This window comes from Bombus huntii, chromosome 5 (assembly GCF_024542735.1).
Source record: "Bombus huntii isolate Logan2020A chromosome 5, iyBomHunt1.1, whole genome shotgun sequence".
Taxonomy (NCBI): Eukaryota; Metazoa; Arthropoda; class Insecta; order Hymenoptera; family Apidae; genus Bombus; species Bombus huntii.
In genome coordinates, this window is record NC_066242.1 from 13,965,928 (window position 1) to 13,984,691 (window position 18,764).

The window sequence follows — 18,764 nt, forward strand, 5'->3', positions numbered from 1 at the left end:
TAAGCAAATATTGTACAACTTTCTGTTCGAACGCAATAAATTTATTACATGTTTCAGTAATTTACATATTCAAATAACGTGTATCAGGAAAATTACGATTCGATCATTGATCTCATTGCCATGAAGTAGGACGATACTGTAGTTATAAACTATAAATCATTTTACCAAATAATTATATCAATTTTTTGAGAAATACTTCTGAAAGTAACATGCTTACGTTTGCGAAATATTCCAAGGTAAGAGGCGGTAGTAAACCACTCATTCTAATGAGTAGCGGTTTTTGACTTCTCTGCATCATAATAAGCATGGAGCTTTTCATGTCTTTTGGCTTTCCTAACCATTGAACGTCGGTGATCGATTTTGCGAACTGCACACTCTGCAAATAGAAGTTTAGCTTCAATTATCAAGCTAAAAATTATGGGCTTTGGAATCGAGGAAAGTAGAATCTCGTTTAATTGCAAAGAAAATGTATGAAAACGATGTCGATGCCAGATGAGATGATGTTCTATCAACGTTACTATTTGGTTGGCTTACACTTTCTTTTAAATCGTCCGCTGGCCAGGAGATGACGTACAGGCGGGTACAACCAGACACCACAAAAGAAAGATACTGACTCATTACGGCCAATGATTGATTCTGAATGTTATTATAAAAATATTCATTTAAAACAGCTCGATTTGTGATACATTAAGATCCCATTCCTTGCTTATTTATTACGCTACGCTACGAATGGTGCAGAAAGGAAAACTGTCGAGCAGGCCAGACTCACGTAAATCAGAGGGAAAGCTCCGCATATCACAGCGCTTCCCATCGTGGCGTTCGTTTTGAATAATAAAGTCTCAACAGTAGTTTTAGTATCCTCCACAAATCTGACCATGACACGGTCTCAATTTACTTAACTCGGTAAAGATTTAACTCTCTGGCATTGTTTATTCTATACCTTTAAATGATAAATGCAGTACGATGCACTGCATCATGCATTGATTCAACGCAGTCAATGAAATATTGATTATATAAAAGAAAAATTCAAATGACAAATGACATTAGCGTCATGTTCGGCTGTTTTCTTAAACGATTATTTGATAGGTATTTAATAACAAAGTGATAACACGAGATAATAGTACAAAAATTGAAATTCATGTTTAGACGAAGCTACTGAATATGTCGATACAATCTATTAGTTCGATGAATTAGCAAAATATCGCGATTGTATCATAGAGCATATGACATTTATACAGAGTGGTTGGTAACTGGTGGTACAAGCGGAAAGGGGGTGATTCTACGCGAAAAAAGAAGTCGAAAATATAAAACAAAAATTTTTTTCTTAATTTTTTTTTTAATTTTTCCATCGAGACAACGATCTACAGTGAAATCCGTTATAACGAGACGTGATAAAGTGCACGCGTACCGAGCGAAAATTCAAAGTCGATTTTCTCGAAAACAAAGCCTCGAACGCAAAATTTTTATTCTATATTTTCGACTTCTTTTTTCGCGTAGAATCACCCCCTTCCGCTTGTACCACCAGTTACCAACCACCCTGTATATGTATATTTATTAGAAATCAGTCAAATGGTGTTGTCGCCCTGAGGAGAACACTTGGAAGAAACGATGTGCGTGTGAGAGGAATGCATTTCTTACCCCTATGCTACCTCGGATGTTATCTTCAGAGTGATTGACAGTAAGTATTTTAAAAATTCGCTTCATAGTCAGTAGTCTGTTTTTCAAACCATTATTTCCTTACTATGCTTTTCAATTTTCTTAAATATCTGATTAACTTAATTTTTTCAAATATTTCATTGTGCGTTGTTCTATTGCTCAAAGGTTACACTAAGACTATATTTGTATGTATATCTTAATAGAAAAGAAATTTATCTTACCCTATTATTTCTTGGTGTTCCTTGATACAGCTTACCAGAATATCAGAGCTATTCACGTGCCGTAGTTTCATTCTTAGTATGTCTAGTCTGGCTGCGGAGAAACTGAACAAAACAGCGATCGTGAAATCAACGCCAATGCAGAATGCCGTTTGAAAAATGCAGTAAACTTGGTTAACGTAGACCATGCAATATATTCCGAGTGATTCGGTGGAAAATGGAAGCCATCCATCTGCTGGTAATTCTTGGGCCGAGAAGAAAGGCGCCAAACTAAATGAGATCGCGGTTGTGATATATCCCATTGCAGTTACCGAGAGAAATTGCTTGTAACGATCCATGTATCTTTCTATTGCCTTAGTCTCATGTTCACTGGCCACTTCCAGGAATGCTTTAACTTTTCCTATCAGAACCTGAATTGATTAAAAAAATCGACGAACTTTTTTAACGTATCTTTATTGTGAAACATCGTTAAACTCGTGCTTCAAACCCAAATAACCTGTAGTTGAGCGTTATTCCTTCTACAAAGAATCAAATCGAAGAGCACCTCCAGTAGAGCTGTTACTTCGGAGACAGTTTTCATTAAAATAGGTATATCGTGTCGAAAGTGAAAGATAGCGAACACCAAGGATATCGTTAGGAAAATAACATTTAATATCGCAAACGACCATCGGATGTTGCGAAAAAAGATTTGTTTCTTACTACTATTCGGATCAATTGGCCAGGTGCACGTGAACATTCCAGCCAATTCCACTATGTACAGTACTTGACGAATGTTCACGTTAAACATGCTCATTTCACTGAATGTTCTTTAGAAACATGGAACACCGAACGAAATAACTTTCACCCTGATGTAAATGTTAGTAAAACAGCGGCCAACGAAGATCAATAAATTATTCTCATTAATCATTCAGTGTAGGACTATTACATATCACACGCAGAGTATCCGGAAAACCCGAGTTATTATTTCCCAGTAAAGGGTCCGTTTTGTAGTTTCCTCGATGTTCCAAGTAGTGTTTTATAACGTAATTGCTGGATAGTAACGAAGATTATAGGGAACGGGGTTGGTCTATGCACGATACAGATGTTATCATCTATACGTATATCTTTCATATTCGATTATTTCATTCTATGTTGCATCCATACGCAAGTAGTTGCTTCACACGATGCACAACGCCACGAAATTCAAAGTGCTACAATGTTTGAAGGTGTAAAGACTCTATTACTTTAGAGCTTCGGAGCACCACCGAATTCTTTTGCTTTTGAGATATAAAATACTCTTTAGTACATGCACGTAAACCTCCGCGGTTGAGATACATGCGATACCGAATCTGTTATCGAGGTTTAGTTTATCCCAGTATAGTAATCCAATTGAAACCTGCAGTAGTAGAATACGACTTATCTATACCACACATTTATGCTGCTACCCTATGCGGCACGGTAAATCCGAATATTTGTTCACCTTATCGCGTGACTTTTCATTCACCTCCTAAGCTTTACAATTCGAGACGTGTTCCGACTTCTTATCACTGCCAATAGTAAGGTTTACCTCTATGTGATATTGTATTGTCGACGGTAGGTAAAATCGTACTTACCGTACAATGAAAACGTATAGACGATCGATATCGCTCTATATTATCATTCGGGTTACATTGAATAAAATAAAACGGAAATTATTAATGAAATTCTACAAGTATTATAGGAATACTAATAAATAAATATTCTTACGTAACAATAATAAGTGTAATAATAAAACGAGTAATGCTTAAGTAAATTTTACAGATTATAGGTCAGCGAATTGTCGTACGGAAGGTGAAATGATAAGGAGTGTTCGTGGAACAAACATTTCGAATTCATAATTCATCACTTGTCAATTCGTTAATATTATTGGTTAGTAAATTATTGTGCAATACGATTCTGTGGATAAATTTATCAAGCAAATAACTGATTTATTAAGATAAATCAATAAGCGTGGTTAATTGGCAGCAGGAATATCTATTGAATGATTTCAGATATAAAAAGATTCGGGCAAGGTGTTTGCTATTTATTCACTGGAAATGAATAAAAGTACGCGTTGTAACTTTACATATATACGACCGACAAGAAAGAAAATTTTCACGGTGAGTAGCTTTGAAATTCCTGAGTAAGCTTCTACGTTTCTATAAAAGTTGGCGTTTTCACGCGTTAACGAGACGTTTTGAATTTGCAATGCAATGAAAGAAAACATTGTCGAGTCGGGTAACGACCCGATCATACCTCGCGAAAGTTTCTGGTTATATCAAATTTGATATTATTATTCGCGCCAGCTTTATGTATACGGTTTATTTTACTACATTGTCCTATGCTCTTGGAAATTTTTGCTCTTTAAATTAGTTGTATTCAACTCGATTGAATTGCAAAATGTAATGAATATTCGACGTTATCCTTTGTAAACGAATATAGAAACTCTCTTGTTTCAAGCTTGTTTGGAGTTTGTGTAATTACAAACGCCAATGCAAGTGTAATACATTACGAATTAGATTGCTGAACGCGAATGACATGTATCTGTGACACAAGTTCGAGCGCTTATACGGAATTTACAGTGACGAATTTCTATACTTCGTTGTGTGCAATTACACGTTGGACTAACAGAGTCGTCAAGGAAAGACGTAGCATGGCAGTATAAATGGCGGCGACAAGAGTCAAACGTTAATCCTTCGATCTAATTTTAAAACAATTTCCCTATTCTCCCGCCATATGATATTCCGTTTACGAAAGTAGTGAACTGGAAAAAAGAAGCAACTACCGGACCAAGAAAATATTCGCGATGTACGATAAAAAATGAAAAATGAATATCCATCGAAGTTAAAACATCGTACGTGTTAAACTGACTGAATCGATGAAACATATTATCAGCAATTTCAATTGCTCCCATGATGTCGTAGCCGGCCAAACGAATCGGAAAGCATCGTGTTTCTCAACGTCCCGTAGTAATATGATAAATTCTGCCGATCGATTTGTTCAATCGTGTACTGATATTCCATTAAACGAAATGGTCGCGCGTCCTGCGTAACTAAACGCGAACAGCGTGATCGGTAACGATGGGTCCACGTTTTTATTCCAAACCACTCGACTATTCGATGCCGCGACTGCATGGCCGAAATTATTATTCAATAACCGGCTTTAACAAACACATGCCGATACATCCTAGTAATTATCCGAACCGACGTTCTCCAAAATTTCATTCCCCAAAATTACAACGCGAACATAGTCCACACACCGTTGTGTTCGTTGCCATACCGTTATCGACAACATATAACGACGTTCAAACACTATTATCGAGTTTAAAAGACTATTCGATCTATACTGGCTGATCCTTTGCTAATCGTAAAACTTTACTCCCGAATCAAAATCAGTGTGCATGTATTATACATGATATTACGTTTAATTCTGCGTTAACGGTACTAACAGCGAGTGGACAGTAGCGTTTCATCGTAATGAGGATAGAAAATTTGTATAACGAGGACACCGGTGGACATCGTATTTCCCATATGAAATTCCCTATGAAATTGATAATTGCGGTTGACTCGGATTCGCTCATTCGTTCAATTCAATTCAACAAGATAGACGAACTGGTTTTATGAAAATTGAGATCTGTATTTTACATCATTTTACATATTCCATAACAATTTACGTATTTACACATTTACACATTTTACAACATTTTATACTACGATGGTCGTGTTGTCCCCGTGCTTTTGGTCAACGCTCAGCTCTATACGACTTGATTTAGCAAGTCTCTTTTACAGAATTTGCTAAAAAAAAATAGAAGGTATGAATTAGTACTCGAAGTATCGTATCCTTAAACGAATAAAAACATACGAATTATTTTATTTGACACAAGACGCTACCACGTGATGCATGACGAAAATTAAACTGATAAAATAGAAGACAGAAACAAAGCGATTTCATTAGCCAGCTCGATTAACCTTATCACCCTCTGAGAATACGTTCTTTCATTAGTGCAAAATACGTTCTATACCGTCTATAGCGTGACGTACCGTCGATATCGAGCAAACGACTAGGACAAAGAACGTACATTTCACAAGATGGCTAAAACGCTCCTTTCTTTTTATAGGATACCTACTAGTAAATGAGCGTGGGAAGAAGAACGACTAATACGAGCGCAGTCGTGCAAGCCGTTACCGTTAGAAGAATCTCCGAGTCTGATAACGTGTCAACAGTGTTCTTCATTGTAATTTCCTGCGACATATGAGAATTCTAATCAACGATGGAGCGCAATTTTTCTTGGTCACGAAGAAGACAAAGACCCTCGATCGAGTTTCAAAGTGTTAACGAGCACGATTAGAATTCCCAAGAGGCTCTGCGCAAGAAAACCTTAATCTCTTAAGTAGTGATAACACAACGAAACTTTATAATCCAGTTTTCGATGCAAATATTCTCCGGGGCGCGGTCTTCGTCCCTTCGTTTCTCTCGTTTTCGAACCAGAAGATAGCCGGGCCTTTGTTTCGTTGAACCGAACGCGGGGGCAACCGAAACAAACAAAATTTCAACGTTTTTCTATTCTTGCCGACGAATCGGTCTATAATTAACTAAACGAGTAAAACTTTGACCATTCTCTTTCTTATTCGCTACGTCCGCTGAAACACCAAAGATTTGTTCCGCAAATCGTATTGATCCCATGGTAAGTCACGACTTCTTTGAGTTATATCGTAATACGTTTGTCGTATCAAAGTTGGACATCGATTCATTAGAATATAAACACGAAGCTTAACAGCGCGACAGAGAGACAATGCTCAAGGAAATAGGAGAGGCTACAGGGATTGTGATTGTTAGGAAAAAAAGATGTTCTATAAGAATCATAAAAGTCCGGTATTCGTACGAATTTTTCTTAAAGGCAAACAACTGAAATAACTTTCTCCAACGAAATATTTGCTCTTTTGTCAATAGCAAGAAAAGCTGAATGTACGAATATCGAAATTGGAATCTCCTAGCGTAGTCCATGACGCCACATTTCCATAAAGTAAACATCTATATCGATACCGATCAACATTTTTTCTGTGACACGCTCGCAAAAGGCCCAATAATAATTTTACCGACATTTTCGGCGGCTCATTTTCAACGCGACTATATTATAACTAAAATTGAAACTCTGTCCCGATTCGAAAATCGAATCGAGGGAATATTTTTCGATTTTGCGATCCCTACAAAGGGAAAATTGTAAGAATTCCATTGTTATCGCGAGAAAATAAGGCACAATCTCACGATCTCGAGATCTCTCACGAAATTAAGTTAAAATATTTGTTGGCCAGCCGCTTGTCTCGTTGTTCTCGTTAAAAGTTTGTCAGATAGGACGGTTCTTTCGTTTATTATTTAACTTGCCTTGTTAAAATCATGTGACCCGGAAACGTAATATCGGCCGCATAAACAGCTTAATCACGCGATAACCGGGAGCGGACTTTCGACGCGCAGAACTTTACGAGGTCGTGTGCGCGCGCCAACCAACAGTTATGCAGACGACGAAAACCAGAGAAGTTTCGGCTTTAAAGCTCCCCGAGGAGAGCGTTCAACGCCTACTGGAACCTACGGTTTCCTTCCTTTCCAATTTTACACCAATTGCAAGAAGACGGCTGCCGACGACATTTAACTCTCGGAACGTCTCTGCTTTCCTCGCTAACTCGCCTGTATTTACGTGCCGACGAATATTTCGCAACACTCGCTGTCATGAATTACCTCGTGCGTTGTAAGTATTCACTATACTCTCTGGAAATCTAACGAAAATTTGTTTGAAATTAGGCAACAGAGTTTGCATGACTATTAATGAATTCCTATAACCATGCTATGGTGGATGGCACAGAAAATAGAGTACAAGCGTGCCGAAAGTGCGTAATTAATGTTCGTACAATTAAACGTGTTAAAAACGTGTAAATACGTACCGTGGATTTTGCTGTGAGACAAAGAACAACAGATGAGAGGAAAAACAAGAGCGTAGCTGGTGAAAACATTTCGCTCGATAACCGACGACCAAATGCGGAAAGTTTCTACCTGTTCTACGGTATTATCTACGTGGGAAAGTTCACGACGGCGGTAAAATGATCGATTGACGGATCGACGCTTACTACGTTTGATTTTATTGCTATACTCGCCGACGTGGAAAGAGTATCTTATCTGGCGTAGATAACATATTTTATGTGAATGCTGAACACGCATATATATAGATAGATATATGTAGCACACAGGTGTAGTTTTGTACGAATCAATGACGAATATTCGGATATATTTGTGATCATGAATGGGAACGAACGTTGTTATTCCCCTTTTGTTTTATATAGCAAAAAGCTAGTTTTGCGTGGACGTGTTATTTATTTCTCTTATTTTGTTCGTCTTGAAGAACGGATATCAGTAGCTCGTTCTTCGTATCATGCAATTACGTTATTAGATTTGTGGATACGCTTACCCTGTGGATTACCGGGCAAATATCTTCTCAGTTCTACTTCTTCAGAGATTGAAATCAAACAGAGAGTTCGTTCGCAACTGGTTCCTACTGGGAACGATGGATCGCCTAATGCATCATCGTTGATTATGTTGTATAATTGGAAAGGCAATCGTTTTTCGTGGCCTGGGATTTCACCGAAGCTTTACGACTCTACGAAACAATTTCGTTGTTATAGATCGTACATATCTTTTGAAGAGATATTTATCAGAAACACGGTGATGATAATTCACGAGTCAATAATTAGTAATAGTCAATAATTTTTCTATGAAAAAACAGTAGAAATAAGATATATCGTATTACTTTAACATAAATTTTTCAAATTCGGCTTTTATCACTCTGCATGTATATCTATAGGTGAATGTTTGAAGGTGAGTGCACCATAAAAGAAAAAGCGAGATATCGCATCTATATGCAAAGAATGTTACGCGTTTTAGCGATCAAGTGCATCCCCTCGATATTACCATAGGAAGCCACCGTGTTTCGAAACGAAAAAAGGAAAAGGAAAAAATAGAAAAATGGTGAATCGATCGAGAGAAAGAGAGGCAGAAGAAGAGAGAGAGAGAGAGAGAGAGAGAGATAGGGAGGGAGGCGAGGAAAAAGCAAAAACTGCACGGATACATCTGTTTCCGGCACTTTTTGCTTCTCATTCCGCCACTGAAGGCTCAAAGGACACCACCGGAAATTCCATACGCGCGTTGCCTATCGCCACCACCCCCTGGTCAATTTCCTCTCTTTTTATTTTACCGCCAATTTACATTGCACTCCCTGCCGAGCCCCGCTTCGTTACTGCTCACTGACCAAAGTTAATGGAATAACCGACGAATCGGTCAACTCGATTTTTTTTTTTTTTCTTACCTATCCTCGTTCAAGCGTGCATAACCGTGTGCACGGTTTCGGTTGAACGCGGTATGCAGTAACTTTACATTTGATACAAGAAATTTGATCAGACCTTGCCACGTTATACGCTCAAATTATAAATAAAGTTAAAGCTCTAAGTATAGATTAGGTGGGAGAACTTGGAAACGGAAAAAAAAAACAAAATTAAGAAATTGGATAAGAGAAAACGTTGAACTCTTTCGTTTAGCGCGACAAAGTTACAGAGCTTCCTAGCGAAAGGATACAGGAGGAGAACAACGTGTAAAGTTAAGCAAAATGTACGAGTCTAGTGCTCATATTCCGGCTGCAGCGACGCGAGCGCGCCAATTTGAAGATAAAAGGTGGGAGAGACTGAAAAAGCTTGTGCGTTCTAATACAGACGCTAGGAACACAATATTTCCACACTTCTGGTTTCAAAAACTCTGATTGTATTTACGCTGGTACGTGACTGTTTGTATATACGTGTAATGAAACTAGAAGAATACCGATAAAACGAACACGCCATACACAGGGTAAAACGAACACGATAAGGAAAACGTTTGCTAGTATTCCCTTGCGGATTATACAGACGCGCGAGTAAAAATTAAATTAAAACAATGGTGGGTCGTGCGTAAAACGCGTTAATCTCTTCTTTCTCCTCCATTATCCTTGGTTTCTCTCTTTTCTAACTTGGTCGTTCAGTAAAGTATTATCGTACCTTCGATCGAAACCAGCTCCATCTCTTCGAAATATAATTGCTCATTCAATGATCATTCAGGGGTTCGCACGCCGATGATATACAATCGACTGTTCGTTTCATTTGGTTCGCTGGCATATAACGTTAAAACCTTCCCCTTGCCATATTGTAAATTACCTTTCTTTGCCGTGGGATGTTTCCGTTGTATTTAGCCGAATAAAAATAGCGTTTCCCATTTCAAAAGACAAAGGATAACGCGGTTCTTCCTTTCGTTTCTTTCCTTTCTCTCCTCTACTTCTTACATTGGTGAACGTATCTTCGCGCGTCGCATTAAGAACGATATCTATATTTTCTCCCTTTCCTATTCCATGCATATTCACTCAGGGACAAACTAGATTTTCTTGGCGCCGCGGAAGTTCCCGCGGCAAAACGGGACAAAACTTTTTTCCCTGATGAAAGAACGCTCATCGCCTTTATTACGCTCTGATGCAAGACCCGTGTACGCAGTCTCTCTCCCGTTGGATTCGAAACTTCCACACCTGCCCCGATCTGCCCCGTCGTCCGACTATTTCATCGGATTTTCTCCTCTTCCTATCTATACCGGTAATGAAGATTTCCTGCGATGTCTCTGGAGATGCAGTGGTTTCCTGAAGGATTCTACGATCACAAGCAAATACGTTGTTTCTCTGACAAGAGAGAAAAAAGAAATATCAGCTACGAAGAAAAAGGAGAGAGAGAGAGAGAGAGAGAGAGAGAGAAAGACAGCGATCGTTTCGCTTATCAATTTCATTTAATCCAACGTTTCCTTGCCGTTTGTTGCTTTCGATATATTACAAATTGTTTCACTGATCCCCACGAGAAGCCGCTTGTCCAGCGAACAGAGAAAATACTCGGGTTTTCCATTCCATAAAATTTGATAAAGTAAGACGTCGGTACCGAGACTCGAGGGAATTCGCCGTTACCGTGAATCGAAGGTGATACAAGTTAGTCGATAGCAGACTCGATCATATCGATGATATACCCGCTAGACAACCGAGAGACAGCTTCTAAAAGTCATAGTCACGCGACGAGTTCCACTCGTTTGTCTCGTTAATTTAATCGATGCGTTACAGCGATTATATTCACTGTGTTGTGTTCTGAAAGTTTAACAAAGTATGTGTTTACCTATCACATAGTCGGTGTTTCATGACAGATTGCAAACCTCGCTTTCAGCTTTTACCTTCCCACGTCAAACTTTGATTTTTACCAGACGATTCGGTTTCATACCAGACGATACGTAAAGAGAGCAAGAAGGCGTGTATTGAAAAAAGAAGATCGTTTGAATTGACGAAAGTCAGTTTTCGCTTGCAATTCCATCACGAACGGAGCCCAAGTAAACTTGCAACTGGAGATCGTTGTGCATATTGCGAGTCAAACGCCCCTAGAATTCAACTGATGAAGGATCTCTGGTAAGCAGATATACATTAGGTAGTAAGCAGACAAGGTATGTATTCCGTTACCCTCGAATGTAATCGAAACACAGAGTAGTCTGTCGAAATTCAATATTGTGTGTGCTGTTAAACAATTTGTAACACGATTCCAAGAGTAATTGATCTCGCAGTCTCGCACATATTATACGCCGTTTGAAAATTAATATTATCGTCTTGATAATACTTTTTTCAGATCTCGAGTAGAATTCAATCGACGCTATTCCACACCGGCATGACTGTAAGTTGAATCCATTCGAACTTGCCATTTCACAATTTTCGTCATACACGTCTGAGAAGCGTGAAATATCTTAGAGGTAGATGAAGGTCGGTTTCGTTCAAGAAACGATGGTTCGCAGTTTCATAAGTTAACGAGTGCATGCGGATGACACGCTGTATCAAGTATATCAAAACTTTTCTACACTATCCTACTCTATATCTCTTACCAGCACAGGATCTGACTTAACGAAAATTATTACAGCGGTCAACCAAATTTCAAACGAACAAAAAAATCTATGCGGAAGGAAAGATTAAAAATGTAGAGAGAAAATGCTGGGAAAATGTTGAAGCGTTGTTGCAACCACGCGCAAGAGCGCGTAAGTAGCACTCTGAAGGGAAAGTAATTAGAACGAAGATGTATTAAATTTTCTACGTGGCGGAAAAACATTTAATTGCTATTTAAAATGCACGCGGTTTAGACATAATCTTTGATTTATGATTTGCAGTTGGCCGCGATGTACTTTAATATGCACCAAGCTTTTTTAGCCCGGCGAAAGAGAAATAGCGTTCATTCGACCCACATACACGCACGAATGACGGACCAAGTAACAAAAATGTATCGTAAGCGCGAGCGAAACGACGACAGAGTTAATGAAAGTAATGAATTTTTATTCTGAAAAAGGTGTTTGCTTCTTGGTTGAAGAAGATATATATATTTAATCTCGGAGTTCTGAATTTATCGTTCGACTGCAAGCATCGGTACGACTATTTCCGTATATTGTGGCCATAGATCAAACTTTTCGCTATGTTATCGTATTTATTTGCGTGAAATTCATTAGCCAGGGTAATTAATGATTAATCGTAGGGTCGGAGCGATACGCGTGTAATTAGTTGAAGCTACTTCTAATCATTGAATCATCGATAGCTCGGTCTGTGCCGGGTATTAATTGCGTATTAGTTACGCTCGACATTTTATTAACGATGGAGAAATGATCCGGCCGATATCGCGAGAACGATCAAGTTGGAAGACAAATAATCGTTTAATAAGATTCGTGGAAGATCGATCGGAACGCAATTGAATAGAACTTTATTCGTTAGAAAGTAGAACGTGTCAGACGTGACGAGAGATACATACGTTTGCAGATTAAGCCGCGACAAGGATTGTCCGTACAAAGATTGATGAATTTCCCTGATCTTGACAGAGTTGAAAACGGAATGGTACGATGTCTGGAGTTTCGACAAGATTCACCTCCGTGACATTTCTCTTTGACCCTATGGATGGCCAGGATCTCGGGGTAGTTAGCTTCGGTTTCCATCGATGGGTATTCTTTTCTTTTCCATTGCAATCTCCGTGAGAAAATGAACGACCGGTATCTCTCGGTTCACCAGTCGAACGAGCAAACTTTTCCATTCCTTGGCGTTGATCCGCGATCATTGAGCTACGGGAGACCTCTCAGACGCAGGATATTAAAAGTAGATTAAGATCTCAAACTTCCGATTCTAGATTCGATTCTCTGCCACGGATGGTGCATTATCCGATCGTTATCGGGGTTGGACACCGTGCAAAAAGTCTTGCTGCAAATAAGTTCGGCACGATTGCCAAACGACCTATCAATATTGTAGGAACGAACTCGTCGATAGTTTCATCGTTTCATCGAATAGAAACGAACACGCGAAGAAGCAATTAAACGTTGTGACTCTATAATAACACGAAGTAACTAAAGGAAGAGACTTGATAACGATGTTTAAAATTCGATGTCCGTGAACGTAAATGACGGTCTGGCATCCGGCGATAAGAGAAAACTAAGGAAATACTTTTAAAGCGTTATAACGCGGAATCTGTTCACTGTGTTCGACTATATCTCTCTGTTTTTGGAACCCGATCGATGTCGTGCATAAAGCTTCTCATTTATACACAGCGACGCGCCGCCGCCAGCGCCGTTATTCCCGCGATAATTATACGCGTGAAATCAAATTAATAAGAGTAAAGATCCAAGTGGCACCATTAAAATTTTACGATTGGTCGGTGGAGTTTATAACGAAGGTTTTCATAATTACGGGATTTTTAAAAAGACGCATTTCGTGAGTCCTCGTTAAGCACTAGCCGGCGAACCCGTTTCGTTTCGGAAACTTTAATTCTCTGTTTACCTGTTCACGGCTTTTGCTCGCCCGCCGGTAAACAGCTTGGAACTTTTAATTGCCTTTCCGGAGGTTTTTACTGGAAACGCAGCGAAAAAGTGAGAATTAAGCTGTTCTCGCGATCAAGATTTTTGATACTGGCCGTTATTGCGGGACGTGACCGTTTTAGCGTTTAGCGTTTAAATCATACCCTTCGACCATTTCTACGGTAAAGCATATCGAGTAGAAAATTGCGGTTCTCAAAGACGAAATTCGACAATTCACGGATACTCGAAAGAACGCAAGAAGATTATCCGAAAGTTGAAGGAGAATCGAAGATCGACTTTAAAATCTTGCCGGATTTTCTATGACGGAATTAGGGGAAGGATCAACGACTGTGTCGACGAATCGGGGCTCGTTCGCGGCAATTTGTTTCACTTTGCGGGCAGACTTGCACCCTTGGCTTGCTTCCGGCTTCCTTTCGATCCTCGTTTAATCTTCGCGATCGAACTTCGATCCTATCATTCGTTCCGCGTAGTCCCTTCATACACCCGTTCCTTCGTTTTGCGTTTCTTTTATATCGCTACAGACTTTAGGTGCAACTTTGTCGGTTATCCGTCGGAAGGCGATGAAATTTCTTACATCGGGCTTCTTTTTCAGTACCATCAAGAGCAGAGATCAACTCCATTTCCGACTACGGAGCCGAAATAACGTTTCAAAAATTCTGAAGCTTACTTTTCCAGTAGATTTTACGCGTTATTTTCGATTATCGAAAGAATAACTGGTGCTTAAAGACGAGAGCATAGAATATCGGATCCATTCTTTAATCATAAAGAGGTGCCAAAAGTTCTGTCACAGCTTTCGATATATCTGAGAGATACAGCGACTTCGATCTATGCTGCAATGCCAATTTCGGGTAAAAACTATACAAACAGATGGAACATTTCTTATTTTATTCGGCCCTATGACGTGACCGTATAGAGGTGGTTTATGGTCGAACAATTCTTATGATCTACGAGTAATTTTCCAAAGTGGACTCCGTTCTTGGTTCCTTGGCGGCCGGCTCGTGCAAACGTTACCAGAAATATTGCAACGCGGGCAAACTTTCTGGCGAACCGACCGGCCCGAAAATCTTGAGTAAACAGCCACGCACGAACCTCTGCATGTGAACCGTATACCCCGTTCCAACTTGACCCGGTTTAAAATTATGTGAAAGCGTAATTTCGAAAGTAACACATGTATTTCTGTCGACCTGGTTCTCCGATTTAACCAAGAGTATCGAGTTATTCTTTCGGTAAGTGCGTTCCTTGGTTATTCTTGGGGCGCTATCGTCGAAACAAACTGCGACTAGATAACAATCAAGCGTAATTAATCAACTCCGTCTTTTTGGTTTATTCTTCTTGCCTTTTCTTAGTCCCGGGGCACCCCTGTTGAGCGTCAGGCGGACCACCGTGAGGTCTTAGTCGGTGAAGTCCGACACTACCCCGTCGCTTCCCAGAAGAGCGGCGGGATGTCCATGAGGATTTCCCCACGTATAAAAAAGAGAGAAAAAAAAAGATAATAATTAAGCAATCCTAATCGAGTGCAATAACATGAATCGTATGCTGTGAAATTCTTTCTCGTTCTATTTGTGGAAACACAGTTGCACGAAGATTATCGCGAGCGGTGAATGTACTCGTGGAGACTAGACTTTCTCGCCGAAATATCAATGGACTGCTGTCAGCAGGGAAAAAACGTGTTTGACCGTGTAGCTGTAACATATTTATGGGGTACTTGGACAGCGGTGCACGCCAAGGCGACGGAAGAAGCATGACGCTGGAAGAAAATTAAACCCGCCAGCGAATCGGATCGATAAGTTGAAAATCGAGGTGCCCTGTGAATACCAGGGGAGCACGACAGAATCACAAGGATGCGGGTGTAGTCGCATTTGCAATCACTACACCGGAATCCAATTCCGTCTATTCGCGACGCCTTCGTTTCTCGTGGCTGTCGAAACGCTACAGAAGAAGCAGCCATCAATCGGCAAACGACAAGTTACAGGGTTGAAGCCGACGCACGGATTCGGACGATGAGCTTTCGCTCCAGCCGAATCGATTTTCCGTCTGTTCCGCCATAATTTATTTAGAACTGACCCGTTCCTGTACTAAAGAGTAACCGACAATTAGCGGGAACGATATTTCGAGGTTCGCGCGCTGGATCTTGATATACTATATATATAGAATTCCTAGGAAATTCGATCCCACGCGATATCTCTAGTGGCGCTCGTTATCACGGGCCCCGTCCTGTCACGAGCAATTCGATCAATTCAACTTTCCCCGGCGCTCATTAAGCTCGCCACTTATCTTAATGACTTCTTCTTTCATCATTTCTATAATTATGACTGACGTATGAGAATGAAATACGAACGATTCGCAGGTATCGACGTACACACATTGCATACATCGAAACGTTTAATTAGACTTTACACATTAGCTGTATCGTAATTACAGTATGTCGATTAACTATAAATTCGTTTTCATAATTTCATTGGAGATAATGGAATTTTGGCAATTATAATGGTTCTATCGTTTTTATTTTTACGACGTAGAAGTAACAGAAATCATGTAAACGGAGATGAATACGATACAGGAATAATGGAGTTGCCGAATGGTAGGGAATATTTTGCTACCTTGTCCGTACTTTTATCTCGTGTAATGTAATACCTTAGCCAACATTGGTCAACATTGTTAGATCATAAAAGCTTCGGATCTTTGTGTTTGAATTTTAACTACCAGTGCTGTTGAAACGTCGAATGAAAGAACATCCATAAAACGTGTAAAACGTGTAAAAAACGTAGACGAAACAGAAATGAATATGCAACTATGCCGTCTGTTTCACGCAGGTGATGTTTCAAGCCATTTTTGAAATATGAAAATTTGTTCTGCTCACACGGAACTACGTAGGTTTAGAAGGACGATATTTATGTTCGCAAACGAAGCTTTTGTTTCGTTTCTTCGCACGACGCGAAGTTTTTAATGAAATGCTAAAATTAATCAGTTTCACGTAGCCAAGCACGGATTTAAGGACGGTGCCCGACTTGAGCCTGTGATTGTCGGTTAATTAGCTCGGTAAAATCCTATTTTGTTTCCACCTAAAAAATGAAATAGACCGGACGTTTTTTCTTCGAGTTGTTAACTCTTCCATCCTCCTCCCTTTTCTTTCTCCTTCTGTACGTTATCTCTGTTGTTCCATTATTATTTTTATTTCGAGAAGTTTATACTCTTGCCATTTGTGTAGGATACCGTTCACAATAAGACGTTTAGAAATTTCAGATCAAACTTTCGTATGTGGGTTGTTGGTGGCGAAAAGTGAAGAAGATACAATTTAAAAAACTTCACAAAGCGGAAGCTGGAGGGGAAGTCGTACTTCCTTGGATCATTCAAAGCTATGCTGGTATTTGACGAGAGAAACGCGCATCTAAACTTTACGGCGCGCTGTTTCGCACTGTTGTATGACGTTCTTATATCTTTTTCTTCCTTATCTCCTTTCGTTGCACTTTATAAAACGCGACGTACATCGAAAATCTAAGATGGAAGAAACGGAATTAGTAAAGAAGTTAGGGTGAGATGAAGGGGAATTATGGACAACGAAGGGGCAGCTTACTTGTGTAAGATTCATAGTACGAACATACCGCGTGAAGCGAGAACAGTAAAGCGTTTCATTCCTTTACAAACAAATCTTCATTCCGCTGTTTCTCGGCCGTGCTCGAAAAACTAAAGAATCGCTAAATCAAGAGGGCTTTAAACTTGGAAGAAACCACGACACAATAACTTGGAATGAAGTTCGAATTTTACGGCGACTCGTATGAAAGAGAAGAACACAATACCTTGCCCTACGAATTATCTCGTAATTTAAATGAGAGAACGGTGTATTTCTGAATAAATTTGCCTAGCTGAATATTTTGATTTTAATTTTTCCTTTTGTTAGACGAAACAACGGGTAAAGCGCTACCGTCATCAGCCAGTTTTCAACGAAGATTCGAATCAGCCGGTGCAAAATATAAATTACGAATGTGTGCAATGAATTCCTAACATCCGTTTTTATGGTAATTTGTATTCCGCTTCTCAAGTGAATGCTCATCCGTATGTAAAACGCAAGATTTACAGGTTACGCGAAGTATACGAGGGCATGTCGTGAAAGATTCTTGATCGGTTGCATCATTTTCTGATATCGAATGTTTCACTGCCTCTTGGGAAGCTCGAGGCGGCTGGTATCTTGACGAAAGAACAAGTGTTCTTTTCCTCCTTTTTTCCGAGAACATGTTGAGTTCGCTTCGACAAACTAGTGTAACTAAGTTTTAAGATAAAATTAAATTGAGAAAACTGTTTTTACACTACGATATTTGAATTGTACAAGCAAAGTGCTAAAATGTACAATTAAATAAAATTCGAACAAACACTGACGCTCATATCAGCTACGTTTCTGCCGAGGCAAAAGAAATTGATTTCTCTGATAACCAATTACAATGATTCGTAAGAACGCAACATGCAAGGAATATTTATTCTATTCATTCTCTTCTGTTTTCCATCTCATTGGTTTTCTACTTCGTCCGAGAAAGTACACTGAAAATTGTTCGGTAACTTTGCTTTCCGGAATACCTTAACAAAGAAAATTCCGTGCACGAAGGAGCGATAAAACAAAGAACAGGGGAACAATGATAACTAATTTCAATAGACCGTCAAATACGGATGAACACTATTAATTACCGATAACAATTGTCCATTAATCTTGTCGGACGTTTATTGAAATCATAGGAATATTTCGACGCGATTCCAGCGAACAAATAGAGAAATTTCAATTAAAAATTGCCACAAAAATATTCCCGTCCTTTTAATCATAATTTATATTCTTTGCTTTTATAACGTGGATTCTTTGTGACGAGAAAACGAGACATTTGACGTAATTACAATATAACATCGGATAACGTTTAAGTCAGCATGAATAATTAATTCGACGAATCACTGTTTCACCACAATATCGTCACAACGCTATTATCTCATTGT

The 18,764-nt window shown here is 39.3% G+C and overlaps 1 protein-coding gene across 2 annotated transcripts; it reads right to left on the minus strand.

The window, feature by feature from the left end:
- Nucleotides 1-92: 92 nt before the first annotated feature.
- On the minus strand, nucleotides 93-18,033 carry LOC126865944 (uncharacterized). 2 transcript variants are annotated; one of them, XM_050618913.1, is made up of 7 exons: nucleotides 5,998-18,033; nucleotides 2,371-5,665; nucleotides 1,878-2,284; nucleotides 770-869; nucleotides 535-636; nucleotides 218-376; nucleotides 93-149 (listed from the first exon to the last, which is right to left on the minus strand). In XM_050618913.1, exons 2-7 carry the CDS (start codon nucleotides 2,665-2,667, stop codon nucleotides 93-95), a joined length of 1,122 nt encoding a protein of 373 aa, XP_050474870.1. In that variant the 5' UTR covers nucleotides 2,668-5,665; nucleotides 5,998-18,033. The 2 variants fall into 2 exon arrangements, 1 of the variants encoding a protein (XP_050474870.1); XR_007689735.1 differs by lacking the exons at nucleotides 93-149; nucleotides 218-376; nucleotides 535-636; nucleotides 770-869; nucleotides 1,878-2,284 and having other exon boundaries at nucleotides 5,487-5,665; nucleotides 5,998-6,113; nucleotides 7,808-18,033.
- Between the last annotated feature and the right edge of the window lie 731 nt (nucleotides 18,034-18,764).